Source organism: Puma concolor, chromosome D2, assembly GCF_028749965.1.
Source record: "Puma concolor isolate L17-30 chromosome D2, mPumCon1.1.hap2, whole genome shotgun sequence".
NCBI lineage: Eukaryota > Metazoa > Chordata > Mammalia > Carnivora > Felidae > Puma > Puma concolor.
Genome location: NC_141677.1, coordinates 65,554,129 through 65,569,587, shown reverse-complemented (window position 1 = coordinate 65,569,587; position 15,459 = coordinate 65,554,129). Strand labels below are relative to the sequence as shown.

Below are 15,459 nucleotides of genomic sequence, written 5' to 3'. Positions count from 1 at the left end.
GTAAAGAGATATCCAGGCTTCAAACAGCCAGAATGGAAAGTCCTTTGTGAAGTCCCAGAGCAGTGAATTAATTCCCAAAATTTCGTGTTGTAGGAGTAAGGCTGAACTATCCTGGAATGAGAACTACTCTAGCTCTAGACCCACCTAAAAAAAAAAAAAAAAAAAAAAAAAGCTTAAATCACACCATGAATAAATCATATGCATCAACAAGTAATCTAACTGCCTGACAGAACAAAGCCCAGTGTTCTTTAATTCTTGACACTCAACATTGAGCTAGTACCAAATACGTCAAAAAGCAGGTAAAGGCATTCCGCAACCAAGGAAAAAGATCTGTCATTAAAAACAGACTCATCAAAGAAGAACTAAATAAATGGAGGGATAGTCCGTGTTCAATATTATCAATATATCTGTTATTACCAACTTGATCTATAGATTCAAAGCAATCACAATAAAAATCTCAACAAGTTCTTTTATGAATATTGACAAAGTTATTCTAAAGTTTATATGGAAAGGCAAAAGATCCAGAATGGCCAACCCAATATTGATGGATAAAACAAAGTAGGAAGTCCTGGCTTCAAGATTTACTATAAAGCTACAGTAATCAAGACATTGTGATATTGGTAAAGAAATAGGCAAATAGATCAATAGAATAGACTAGAAACCTACCATAGTCATAAATATAGTCATAACATAAACTCATCTTTGACAAAGGAGCAAGGACAAGAAAATAAGAAAATGGAGTAAGGATAACCTTTTCAAAAAAAAAAATGGTACTAAACAACTGGATCCATATGCAAAAACATGATTCTAGACACAGACCATATACCCTCCACAAACATTAATTCACAATGGACATAGGCCTAAATGCAAACACAAAACTATAAACTCCTAGAAGATAACTTAAAAGAAAACCTAGTTGGGTACAGCAATGAATTTTTAGATACAATACCAAAGACATGATCCATTAAAAAAGTGATAAGCTGCACCACATTAATATTAAAAACTTGTGCTCTGGGAAAGACAATATCAGAAGAATGAAAACACAAGCCGCAGAATAGGAGAAAATATTTGCAAAAGACACATCTGATAAAGGACTCTTATCCGAAAATACACAAAAGAGTGCTTAAAACTCAAGTATAAGAAAGCAAACAACCCAATTAAAAAATGGGCCAGAGACCTCAACAGACACTTCACCAAAGAAGATACACAGATGACAAATGAGTTAATAAAAAGATGTTACACATCAGGGGTGCCTGGGTGGCTAAGTTGGTTGAGTGCCCGACTTTGACTCAGGTCATGATCTCGTGGTTCCTAAGTTCAAGCCCTATGTTGGGCTCTGTTTTGACAGCTCAGAGCCTGGAGCCTGCTTTGGATTCTGTGTCTCCCTCTCTTGTCTGCTCCTCCCCTGCTCACACTCTGTCTCTCTCTCAAAAATAAAGATTAAAAAAAAAAAATGTAAATAGATGTTCCACATCATATGTCAACAGGAAAATGCAAATAAAAACAACAAGATTTCACTACACATTAATTAGAATGGCCAAAATATTGAACACTATCAACAGCAAATGCTCGAGAAATGTGGAGCAACAGGAACTTTCATTCATTGCTGATGGGGATGCAAAATGGTGCAGCCACTTTGGAAGACAATTTGGCAGTTTCTTACAAAACTGAACATACTCTTACCATGTGATTCGGCAATCACCGTCCTTGGTATTTATCTAAAGGAGTTAAAAACCTATGTCTGCACAAAAAAAAAAAACGCACAAAATGTTCATACCAGCATTTTGCATCTTTGTCAAAATCAGCAAGCACCCACGATGCCCTTCAATAGTTGAATGGATAAATAAACTATGGTACATCCAGTCAATGAAATATTACTCAGTGATAAAAAGAAATGAACTGTCAAAACCATGAAAAGACATGAAGGAATCTTAAAGGTATATTATCAAGTGAAAGAAGCCAATCTGAAAAGGCTACACCCTATATGATTGTAACTATATGACATTCTGGAAAATGCAAAACTATGGAGACCATAAAAAGATCAGTAGTTGCAAAAGGCTCGGGGTAAGGAAGATGAATAGATTGAGCAAGAGGATTTTTAGGGTAATGAAAATATTCTGTATGGTTCTATAATGATAGATACATGCCAGCCATTAAATCCACAGATGTACAATACCAAGAGTGAACTGTAATATAAACTATGGACTTCAGGTGATAATGATGTGTCAATATAGGTTCACCAATCGTTACAAATGTACCACTCTGGAGCAGAATGTTAATGGAGAGGTAGACCACGCATGTGTAGTGGCAAAAGGTATATGGAAAATCTCTGTGACTTCCTCTTAGTTGTGCTGTGAACCTAAAGCTGCTATAAAAACGGAACTCTGAATTTTTAAAAATCCAGAAATGACAGAGATAACAGAAGTAACTCAGTAGGATGTCAAAGTAGCTTTTATGGATATGTAAACGTTTTTAAAGATTAGCATGAGGAAAAAAATGATATATAAAAGGACCAGTGGCATATCTAGAAATAAAAAATAATATATCTGAATTGAAAAATTCACAGCATGGAATTAATACAAGATGGGAGATTGCAAAAGAAAATATGATCTAACTTCAACAAGGAACTCTAGCATTTATCCAAACTGAAACACAGATACAAAAAGAAACACTGCAGGAAGAAGAACATTGTCTCAGTGACCTTTGGAACAATACCAATTGGTATAACATGCATATAATTTGAGTCTCCGAAAATAGGAAGAGGGGCAGAAAAGCATTGAAAAAATAATGACCATTTTTTTCTATATTTGATGCAAACTATAAACACACAGGTTATAGAAAAACATACCAAGGGACATCATTATCAAATGGATAAAAAATAGTGATGAAATAAAAATAACATAAAGGCACCAGGCTATTAAGAGACATTTGAAATTCTGAGGAACAAAGGTCAGAATTACCATGTAGAAAAGGATAGAGCAAGTGCAGAACAAGGGTAAGAATCACTGAAGGTGTCGTATAGAATATGCACGTCAGAGAGTGGAGCAAATCTGTCGAGTGTCTGTGGGGAAAATCTGATAACCTACAATTGTATCTCCAGCCAAGAAAAAAAAATCTCCAAAAATTAAAGTGAAATGAGTAATTTTCTGACCACAAATGCTGAAAGAATTTCAAGGCAGCAGATTCATACTATGGAGGATACTTTTAAAGTTCTTCAGGTGGAAGGAAGTCACACGCGAGGGACACCTGGGTTTATTTAAGTAAATGAAGATCACCACCAATGGGAAATACAAAAATCATTTTACCTCATTTTTTTCAGTCTTTCAGAGGAAATTGACCATTTCAAATAACAACAACAATGCATCGTGGGGTTTATAATATATGTAGAAAAATGTCTGACAAGAATATCACAAAGGACAAGAGGAGGAAAATTAAAGAATATTCCTGTAAGGCTTATACATTTTTACATTTTGGATGCATATTGCAAACTGTGAGGCACTGACTAAACTAACAGAGGAAGTTGAATGGAATAGAATAAATCAATCCAATAAAAGGCAAGGGAAAAGAAAAAAAGAACAGACACTGCCATGATAAATAAGAAACAAGATTATAGATTGGATCCTATTCATATTTGAAAATCATGATTTGAATGATATAGACAACTCCGTTTGAAAGGCAGAAGTTTTTCTTACTGGACAAAAGGGAGTTCCAACTGTAAACTATCTACAAGAAAACCATTTAAAATATAAATCCACAGAGAGGTGCTGCTAGGGAGATAAAGTTGGTGGTATTGATATTTTTTATCTCGATTGTGGTGTTAGTTTCACAAATATATAGCTTGGACTCCTGATTCTACACTTAAATGGGTACATTTTATTGCATATAATTTCTGTTACAGTATACATATTATAATGCAGATGATACAAGCTTTCATTAAATTTTAAATCAGTAAAGTTGTTTTTTTACAAATCAAAACAGAATCCAGTTTAAAAAATAGTTAAGGTCAGAAATGTTCTGCTTCCATGTAACTAAAGGCCATCCAAGTCTTTGTAGTAAAGTTCAACATATGGCCTAGTAGCCTCTAGGACTTTCAGGAATATTCCTCTTTTCCTCTCTAACCCTAGAGCAAGAGCACTGACTTTTCCCAGAGTTAAAGCTGAGTTTGAGCCACCTACGTTCCACCTGTGCTCTGTGTGCAGCATAAAGCTCCCATTTTTGCGGGGTTTCTTATGAGCTAAAAGGACACCATCAAGCTACTTTCCTGCACAGCACGCTGGTCTTGCTCCAAACTCAGTAAGCACAATTGGCAAGGTGATATGGAAATGCATTTTGTGGGTGGGGGAAACTACTTTAAGACACAAGCTAGGGTTTATTACCTAACTCTGATTTTTAGCGTTACATTATACAGTCACCCTCTGCTCTGCCCTTCCTCCCTCCGTGCTCCACGCACTAACAAACCCTCTCCTTGGTGACAGCTGTGCACACACACACTTCCAATGGTAAAGTCTAAGGAAGGAAATGACTGACTCCTGAACCTAACGGGTTTCAGGAATGGAGCCCAGATCTCTGAGCAGATCCCCTCAGCTCTCATAGGTACGTAACTCTGGTTTATCAAGAGGCGGCTCCAGCAAATGAGTTTCAGTGTGTTCCTGGTGATTTATGAGCTTACAAACTAGGTCATGAGTAGGAAATAAATGCCATTTATCAGCTTTCTGGAGTCAATGGCAAGCCATTGAAGAGCTGGCTCCTAAGCCTGATAAAGAAATAGCTCCCACCTACCCAGGTGGGGCAGGGAACACAGCTCACCTACAGCCAGAAAGCAGAGGTATCATCACACTTCTTACCAAATACTTCTTTCGCCAAGAGATTTTTCAGTTCCAGTTGGGAATTAAAAAACAAAAAACAAAAAACAAAACAACAACAACAAAAAAAAACACACAAAAAAAACCACACAAAAAAACACAAAAAAAGGACATGTCAAAATTAATGTTGAGAATTGGTGTTATGAATAAAAAATTGTGCCAAATTAGCACTTCAAATTTAATTTTAAATGCAGCATGCTGCCAAGCAACTTGGAACATTTGCAGGTTGTTGGGAAATTGTCTCCCCCGTCCCCCAGAGCATCTCCCTTGGGAGAGACAGGGATATGTGATCTGTGTGGGTGTTGGAGGGGGTGGGGCAGATGCTAGGCATCAAAGGGGCCTGGGGTGACTGTGGAAAATTGTTAGATTGTTTCTATTTGCATTTCACAGGAAGGATTTTCAGCTCCCAGATTTGAAACAATAGGAACTTCTTAAATTCAGATCCCTACACCTGAATTCACATTCCTTGAGACAGAAATGATTAAAAAAAAAAAAATCAGCCTTTTTTCATTACTTGCTCTATCCAAAAACCTCTAAGAAAAACTGCACATTGTTTCTCCAAGGTAAAAGATTTTTTTTTTAGCTTGCTAAACTTTTTTTTCATCAAAAACCAAGTTAACTTACAGTAGACTTACTGTAAGTTAGAAAAAGTAAGAACATACTTTTCTTATTTATTTTTATTTTTATTTATTTATTTTTTTAATTTTTTTTTTTTACATTTATTTATTTTTGAGAGACACAGACAAGGCACAAGTGGGGGAGGGGCAGAGAGAGGAGACAGAATCCGAAGCAGGCTCCAGGCTCTGAGCTGTCAGCACAGAGCCTGACATGGGGCTCGAACCCACAAACCATGAGATCATGAGCTGAACTGAAGTCAGACGCTCAACCGACTGAGCCACACAGGCGCCCCAAGATTTTATTTTTAAATAATCTCTACACCCAACATGGGGCTTGAACTCACAACCCTGAGATCGAGAGCCGCATGCTGCCCTGACTGAGCCAGTTAGGCACCCCTATTTTTAACCACCCCCTTCCTTCTTCATACATTTTTGGTTTATTATGTTATGCATTACTATGCATTATACATTTTATGTTCATACAACTGTACATTTTGAAAGAGTCTGAGAGGACATCTGGTTTACCTTTCTTTTTGCAAGGGAAGCTGAGCTGCAGAGAGAGAGAGAAGTCACTTCCCAAAGCTCACAGAAAGCCTCTCAGGAATTCTAGTCTTTGTAGCTTTCACCGTCCAGCCAGGATGATTTGCATGACAGGCCTCTTCTATATGCAAGAAAAGACTTCTTGCTTTGCTCCCTCTAGAAAGAATATCTTAAATGTTTGGTGACTACATTATTTTGCACACTTGCCTCAAAGTTACTCTTGAAATTTTAATGTATTCTCTTGTCAATCAACCAAATGTCCAGACTCCTGTTTTGCTGTATGTCCTGGAGTCTAATGGCCTGAGCACTCCCAGTATGAATTTTGTCCTCTCTTAATGGGCCACAGTGGAGCGAGAATTGAATACTGGCGGAGTAGTGCACACAGTGGAATATGAAAAGGGAAGGAACTGTTCACAGGCTGGGAGATAATCCAAATATCAGACTCTTGTGGGGGTGGAAGAACCAACAAGTACAATATTCGGAGGAAGCTTAGCCACTGGTCATACTCCAGGAGCCAAGTGAACCACATTTTTATTCATTTATTCATACAAAAAAAATATCACTGAGCACCTCTTATTTGAATGCAATCTATTAGATATTCTGGAGAATGCAGAAATACATAGCTCATATATTTTATCCTCAGAATTGAATTAGAAAGCCACACCTGAATTCTAGAAGGTACAGTGTCAAAAAAAAAAAAAAAAGTTAATGCCAGCGACCAAAGGAGAGGCACAGACAAAACATGTTGTATAATTCCCACATAGTGAGAGAGCTCATTCAGGCTTTGGCCATTACAGATTGCCACACTAATTACCATTTCTTGTTCACTTATTATGTGTCAAGCACTGTGCTAAACATATTTACATATATTAGCTTATTTAAATTCTTACAATGGACTATATATTTCCCCTGTTAGAGATGAAGGTACTAAACTTTGGTTAGTTTTAAGTAACTAGTCCCAACTTACGGCAGTTATGAAGTGTCAGTGCTGAAAGTCAGCCTCAGGGAATTTAATTAATAGCCAAACTCTGAGCAAGGAAGCCTGCACGGACGGCATGAAGTGAACCAGAGGCTGTTTGTGATTTGAGTAGATGGGGATTGAAGAGAAGGGTCCATCACTGGAGGGAAGAAGAAGGGCCAGAGAACTCAATGATTTAGGGGACTTGTAGTTTATGCCAAAGTCACTTCTATTGGGATCATATCATGGATAGGCTGGTTGTGTACTCGAGCACTGTCCCACAGGGCAGTGGTTTGGAATAATTTGGACCAGAAACACAGAATTTGATTACATCCCGTATCAAGACAGACGGCCTATGGAGTCACTCCTCCAATGCTACCTCCACTAGAACAAAAGAAAAGCCTGTTTGAATCATCCTGTTCTTTGTCTTTTACTTCATCATTTTCTCTTCCCTGGGCTGTAGGTAATATCACTGGTCAGACTCTCTCCACGTCAGCAAAATCAGCCTGGAGAGAGACAAAAAAAAAAAAAAAAAAAAAAAAAAAGACAAAAAAAAATTAGATCTTGCCTTCAGTAAAGATGCTCTTTGCCTGAAAAACAACACAAAACGAATCAGCTTTGCAGTTTTTTTAAAGCAATTCTTGTAGTGTTCAATAGACGACAGAGATGAAATGAATTATACCACTGAAACTAGAGATCATGTCATCTCATGATTGGATCATGTTTTATTCTTTTTCTGTGTGGTTTTAGATATATTTTCTTACTGTGATCCAGTAATTCCTCTTCACAGTTGAGGAATCTGGGCCAAGAGAGTCAAAAATTTTGCCAGGATAATGCTGATGTGAGTGACAGAGCTAAGCAGGACCACAGGTCTAGATTCTGCAGGATCTAACTAGATGATATATGCCCTTACTCTCAACTTTCTTCCACTTACATTATTGGCTGTCTCTTATTTTAAAGAAAAAATAAATTTTCTTCAAAATGACTACTTTCATTCCTTACAATCAAAATATATATTTGTTAAGTATTTCTTTCTTCTTGGCATTAGGGGTTTCTTGAGCATTGGGGTCATGTCTTAACCATCTTCATATTTTTCACAGCCCCTGGCATATACTAGGGTCCTACACAAGGATGCCCTGCTTAAGTGTAACAAAATGTTTATGTGTCCCCGAAGTGGAGAGGTGGCATGATGTAGTTAATCACATCAGGGTTAAAAGGTAAACAGACCTGGCTCTGTTTTTTGCTGTTTGTAGAGTTTTGAGCAAGTTACTTCACCTTTCTGATTTTTTAGATTTGTTTTTTTTTCCCTTTGTAAGATGGAGATACTAATAGAACTTAATCTTATAAGATTCTCCGAGAACTGAAGGACATTAATACATGTGAAATGCTTAGCACCATTTGTGGTATTAGTAGGTTTCTGATTCATCGTAGCTGTGAATATCTAACTACTCATGTTTGAGAAGGCAGGAGTGAAAAAGACTTGCAGTGCCATCGTTGGTTATTAACACGTTTGAATATGTAATGCTCCCATTGAATCACACACCTACTCCTCTTGAAAACAGCCATTTGAACTGAGCAAAACAACCAAAAGGTGAGGGTTAATTTATACAGAAGTGTACTGTGTTCATTGAAAACACAGCCTTGAGTCTTCTGTAGTGTGTGAGATAATTTAATAATTGATTCTCCTGTTATTAATGCAGGAGAGATGGTTCTTGTAACTTTTGTCCTTTTCACCAGGGTAGTGCAGCTTCAAGGGGATGATGGTAGGCTGCAATAATAAGCCTGAATTGATGACACCTAATGACTTCTCTCCTTGTGGCTCCAAATATCGGTTTTGTGTTCAGATCAGTGAGTAGAAAGCTTCACTTCTCTTCAGAATGACATATACATTGCCAGTAATTACTTTCCTAAAATGGAAAAGGAATTAAAATAAAAGGCTGAATGCAGAAGTGGGTGGCAGGTTTTTGGAAAAGTGTATCGGCAATTTGAAGCATGAATAATTAATTTTGTCTTGAGATTAAGTTCAGTCTGTGTTTATGATCTGTTGGAAAAAAAGAAAAAAAAAACCTAATGGGTTCTAAATAAATTCAGTATCAATTTAAACTATTAGAGGAAGTTAAATCAAAATAATTAGGATATTAAAATACTTTGTGCATTTCCAATCACTGCCTTATTGAGGCTCTGGATCTTTTCCAAGGAACAATAATAGCCTGAATATATTAGGATGTTTGCTTCTCTTAGAATGTTACTGTTTGCTCATGTAAAGATGATTGAGAACTTGCAGGAGACAGAAAGCCAGATTGATGTGTTGACATATTCAAGGGAGAAGGTGCTATATAAATGATAAATTATTTTGTACATATGGATTAAAGACAGCATTGTGACAATTTATTGTTAAAATAGTTGAATTTGATTATTCCTTATTTACAGTAATTGCTTAATTTCACACTATGGGGGGGGAGCATTATTTTTGTGGCATTTTCAATTACTATAGAATGGGTTGGTAAAATCAGAGTAAGACTCAGGTGAATTCCAGTAGAACCCAGCGCTTCTTTGCTTATTTGCTTAAGGCTATCAATTCTCATTGTCATATAAGTGGAAATAAAGGGATTCTTCCTCTATGTTACTTATTAGGATTTTCCTTCCTTTTATGCCTTCTTGGAGCACAGCAAGCTTGGAAATTAGAACAAATATTTAAAAAATTGAGATATATAGTTTTTCCCGTTTCTGAACGAAAAGCTCATTTATCTGTAAATAATTTGGGTGAATTTATTTAGTGATTGTCATGGTGAAATGCCCATCAGCATTCCAGAGCTCTTGAACTGTCTGGATACAATTATTCCGAGGCTTTCAGGAATTGGTCTCTAAGTGATTTCCGTGCAATATTTCAATGTTTTGTTTGTTTGTTTCTTTTCTCCTAAATATTATTATCCAGCTCATCTACATTTAATGTTATCTTTGGAAAAATATTACTAATTAATCCCTATCATAAATATGATTTGATAACTGAATATCAGAGCTGCCATACAATTACTGTGGCAATATAGCTTGCTTTCTTATTTTTCCAGAGAGAGAAGAAAAGAAAACAGAATTTCAGGGCATCTTGAGTAATTTATTCTGAAACTAAAGCATTGCATTGAGTACTTTGCTTCTTGGAGAATCAGAAAATTTAGTCAGGATTTGTAAAAATATGGATCCTCTGTCCCCAGCAGACATCGTAAAGTATAATTTTTAGTAATCTTACAAATGATCTGGCAGAACAATAAACATTTGAGCTCCAAGGAGCTCAATAAAACTATAAACAAAAATTAAAAGGAACTAAAAATCATTCTTAGTAAAATTATGAAAATATTTGTTGTGTGTCCTAATGAGAATGAATAATGGATACCTAATTCACTATTTATATGTATAGTGAGTTTTCCCTGGTTTGAAATACGCTTCTCAGTTTGTAATGTTAATGGAAATGCATTATTTCTTTGCCTCATTAGAAAGGGGTTGTTATGCTTTCAAAACAGAAGTTTTATATTTTCTAAAATAAGGCTGAGCATCAGCAGTTGGAAAATTATATCTTTAAAGGCTTTCGTCTCACCTCAGAGGATTCAATTGGAAGAGGCTCTACTATGGATAGGGGCAAGATTTTTTCCTGAGTTAATTTTCCTAATATTTCTAATAGAGAAACCATGTCTGCATTTGTCCTAGGACAATGGTGACTCACTTCTGTCACTCTCTTCCTTAAGAGTCTGTACTTTCATTCCTCCTATATACAGTAAAGCTAAAATCATCCTTTTTCAGTCTTCCTCAGGAGGTAGATAAATATTGTGTGAGAGGAAACTGGAAAGATTGACAAGAGGAAGGTAGGTTAGTATGGTGGAAAAGCATTGGGTTTGGAGCCTGGTAGTCCTGTGTTTTCTTGCTGACACCATCACTGACCTTGGGCGAGTGGCTGTATTTTACTGAGCCTCCATTCCCTCATTTGTAAAATAAGTAAACTAATAACACCTACCTCGCAAGTTTCTCATAAGCAACAGAAGTGATTTATGTAAAGCATCTATTACAGTGCCTGGTAAATAATGTGTATTCAATAAACATGGACAAGTAATAGGACAGGCAGTCAAGGTCATAGTTATTGCAATTGTAATATTTACACATCCAGCTCTTGTCATTTTGCTAGGGGTGACCATAAGTCCCTTATTCACAAATTATTATTTTTTTAAGTTTTGGAGTGTTTTAAATCCAGTGCCTACACATTCCAGCTAGATAACTTGAACATGTCCCAGATCAGGTGTGATTTGAGGAGTGGCAGGTGGTATTCAGGATCCTGGTCAGGGAGGCAGCACACAGCTGTGGAGCCCAGAACACTGGAGAACACCTGTGGTGTCTACACAGGGCAGGACTATTTGCTTCCAGCTGGTTATTTTCATTGAGTAAATAAAGGTTTCTTGTTAACCAAGCCTTCCATGATTTCCCAAGAAAACCCAGGAAACTGGAGTTAATGTAAAATATCCTCCTTTACATGTTGGAAGCACACTAAAACATATTGTGTATAATAACAGTGCTAGGCTGAACCCAGCATGATTGCAGGACAGATCTAGCCTGTGGTTGCCAGTTTGAAATCTCCCATCTATATGATAGACAGCAATGCAGTTACTATTTGCACAGCATGCACCATATACTTGGTGGGCATACTTTCAGGTACTTTACATATATTAATAAGTTTAAGGCTTCCAATGACCCTTTAAGATTGGTATTAATAATCAGTTTTATTGTTACCAAGTTCATTTCACAGATGAGAAAACCAAGGAAGGGAGAAGTTAGGTAACTCACACAGATTTAGCAACAGAACTAAGATTTGGAGGTAGGTATTCTCATGGCAAAGTTTTTGCATTTGACCTGGGGTTTGCAGAATGAATTAAGAAATTCTTAATTATAGAAACCATTGTAGGGCAGGGGTGGGGGCGCCCAGGTGGCTCATTCGGTTAAGTGTCTGATTCTTGGTTTTGGCTCAGGTCGTGATCTCACGGTTCCTGAGTTCGAGCCCCACATTGGGCTCTGTGTAGACAGCACGGAGCCAGCTTGGGATTCTCTGTCTCCCTCTCTCTCTACCCCTCCCCCATGCTTGCTCGCTCTCTCTCTCTCTCTCTCAAAATAAATACATAAACACTTAAAAAAGGAAAAAAAAAGTTGTAATGGAGTCTTGAAGGACGAAATTCTATAGGACTTCAATTTTATTTTAGGCATACATCATTCACTAACATTTACTGAACATGTTCAAAATGCAGATCCCTAAATAAGAAGCAGTGACAAGAATAAAGATATATAAGTCATGGATTGCTGTCTTCAAGGTTCTTTTAGTTAGTAAGAGGAAGTGTGTGACTAGCAAAGCATCATAATACAGAGATGAGTTCCATAGGATGTTTCTAAAGGTTTTTGGTATTAGAATGGAAGCTTTGACTAGCAGTTAATGGGTAACTTGACAAATATGGTGACATTTTAACCTACACATCCCCCAAATAGGTTACATTTCAGTAGGCACATATGAAAGTACTAGGTGTCTGTGTAAGCAGAGATTTTGTGGCAGAAGAGACTACATTGTAGAAAATGCCAGGACTAGCCCAGTTATTCCAGGTATTCTAGAATTAGGAGGATTCACAGAGGAATTGAAGAAGGTGGAAAGACATCCGAGGGCTAAATAGGGATGCTAATGTGTTCTGTTTTCCCCCTGTTGTAATTCTAAGTCCATTCCCTAATCATCACATGAGCACGCATGCACACACACACACACACAAACACACACACGATTTCACAAAAACAATAACAACACCAAACTAACATGAAGTTTCCAGAAGGGTCAAAATATTTCAAACAAGTGAGCAAGGTCAGTTTTTGAAATGATTTGCTATTAGTGCCCCACAATAGAATTGTGAACAATCAAAGAGCCATAAAGAATCTCCTTTCCTTGCTTCGTTTATAAAATAAAAATCATAGGAGATAGAGATATTTCAGAATGAGACCACAGAAAAGAAGATATATTTTAGCAAAAGGAAAGGAGATTATGAATGGCCATGGATGTGAGCTGAGAATTACTGGCCCACTACCTAGACTGAATTATAATTCTCAGTCCTCTGCCGGAGTAACACACACTTGCTGTAATCTATTGCCAAGCACAATACTGTTAGGCGGTCATAGTGATTCCATAACTTCTTGTAAGTAAGTGTTGGCTCCCAGAATAAAGTGTTCATGTGTAATGAATACCATTATATAAATAAAAGTGGTTCTATTCCCTTTTCTTATATTAAAAAAAACTTGGGGTGCCTGTGTGGCTCAGTCGGCTGAGTATCCGACTTTGGCTCAGGTCATGATCTCATGGTTTGTGAGTTCGAGCACCACCATCAGGCTCTGTGCTGACAGCTCGGAGCCTGGCGCCTGCTTCAGATTCTGTGTCTCCCTCTCTTTCTGCCCCTCCCCCACTCATGCTCTGTCTCTCTCAAAAATAAATAAACATTAAAGAAAATTTTTAAAAACACTTTATTATTTTAAAAATATAAATGCCATTATAAGTCTACCTGATATGAAACTGTTTTCCAATACACACTACTTAACAGAAATAAACCAAGACTGCAAGGCAAAAGTTCTCCTTATTTTTGTCTCTTCGATCTCCTTGTTAAATCATACCTTCAAGTAAACGTGTTTTAGGTATATAAAATGTTCGCACTGTGCATGGCATAGAAAACTGCTCTGTGCATTTGGCTATGATAATAATATTACTTGTTATTATTTCTATCATCCTCAGCAGAAGATCTCCTCCCAGCCTGGATTGGAAAACCCATACCCTAAATTTATTTTGATCATTAACCTCGCCCGAGATGCTGCTGGATTCATGAGGTCTGACAAGGCAGAGTTTGAACAATATCCTGTGGAAGGCCATTGAGTTTCAGCACCAATCATTGTGAATCTATTTATTTGCTGCCAAAGCCTTTAATTTGCTGTGTTAAATCACAACTGTAAAAATTGTCAACTGAAAATTTCCCCATCAAATATGAAGCCTTAAAACACAAATTACCTTTTAAAGCATGCATTTCATATTCTTCCTTATTTCTTTGCATACTATGTCATTTTCCTCAGGGGGTGGGAAAAGTGGTTCAACAGGGACCTGTCTTTGAAGTTATTTTAATCTTTATTCTATCCAGTCCTTTCTGGACTCACACTCACTTAATCTGCTTGATTTTTAAGTTGTGCTTATATCCTCCAGATACCAATTCATGACATCCTTCCAAAGAATTGTTCATTAAAATCTAATTTTTACCTTCTAATTCTGGCTTTTTAGCTAATGAAATCTGCAGTAATTATAAATATCCATCTTGCAAAACCTCAGAATTATTGGCATTTATATATAAAGTCGAGCAATGAAGGAATGATATTAATACTGAAGTTAGCTCTTTCCTTTTCATTTCAATCAAGTGAAGTTAGTACATATATAGTTATGTATATTTAAATAAAAGAATCTCGTATAGCTTCTTTCAATATTTTTACACTGTCATTAGAACTCTTTTGAATGGTACCCAAGGGAGACCACATCTAATTTAAACTTCATGGCAGAAAAGACATCGGGAAACTTCAGATCCATTATTTAGCTTGATGATCTAAAAAGATTGGGGAAAGGTTTCTGTGATATTAGGCTCTGATCTACCCAAGGTGCCCTGTAGTGATGGCCTTTCGTCATTTTTTAATGAATTATCAAATGAAATTTTATCAAAAAGACAAATCATTTATGAAAAGCTGAAACAATTCCCTAGCTCATAAGTTTAAGCTTTGCATAAGCAGAACAATAAGCTCTGAGTTCCCTTAGCACTAACAATGTAAGAGCAAGGGTGTGCATCCTGATGTGACGGGGGTAAATCCGCAGAGAGCACAGTGCAGGTCTGTACCCAGTCTGTACAACCCCAAGTAAAGTTCAGGTGATAGATGTGCAAGGTCCACAAAATATGACTTCCATTGAAGTCGACTGTCTGTTGGAGGGGGAAATGGACTTCTTATGGCTTAGTAAAGATAGGACAGACTTTGCCCAAGGATACAGGGTTAGAATTTGGCAGAACTGTGATTCAAATCCAGGGCTGTTGGATGCCAAATGTATATAATGTATCTGAGCTTCCATTTCATTATCTACAAAATGAGAATAATAAAGCCTACTTCAATAGGACTGATCCAAAGGTTAGATAAGACGTTATCCACCATTTATTGAATGCTTTCCATATGCCAGTTTACTGCTTTCATTTAATACCAAGTGTGCCCTGGGGACTAGAAGGGAAAATTAGCTACTGTTCCTCAGTGATTGAATAAAGTCCATTGCCTGCTAGAACAAAGCATGAAATGAAGCCCATTGTTCACAAGCAGATAGGCTTCAGTTTCTTTCCCTTAGGCTGGTGTTTCAGACTCATGCAAATATATGCTTCATATATCTTCCTTGGAGATAATTGAATGGGAA

The 15,459-nt window shown here is 37.0% G+C and overlaps 1 protein-coding gene across 1 annotated transcript in view; it reads left to right on the top strand.

Annotated features, from left to right (window-relative positions):
• SORCS1 (sortilin related VPS10 domain containing receptor 1) overlaps positions 1-14,033 on the top strand; it is a 550,691-nt gene extending 536,658 nt beyond the window's left edge. The window contains exon 26 of the mRNA XM_086680819.1: positions 13,768-14,033. Coding sequence (XP_086536945.1) covers positions 13,768-13,822 — 55 coding nt within the window. The 3' untranslated portion in view covers positions 13,823-14,033. The remainder of the gene's footprint in view (positions 1-13,767) is intronic.
• Positions 14,034-15,459: the final 1,426 nt, after the last annotated feature.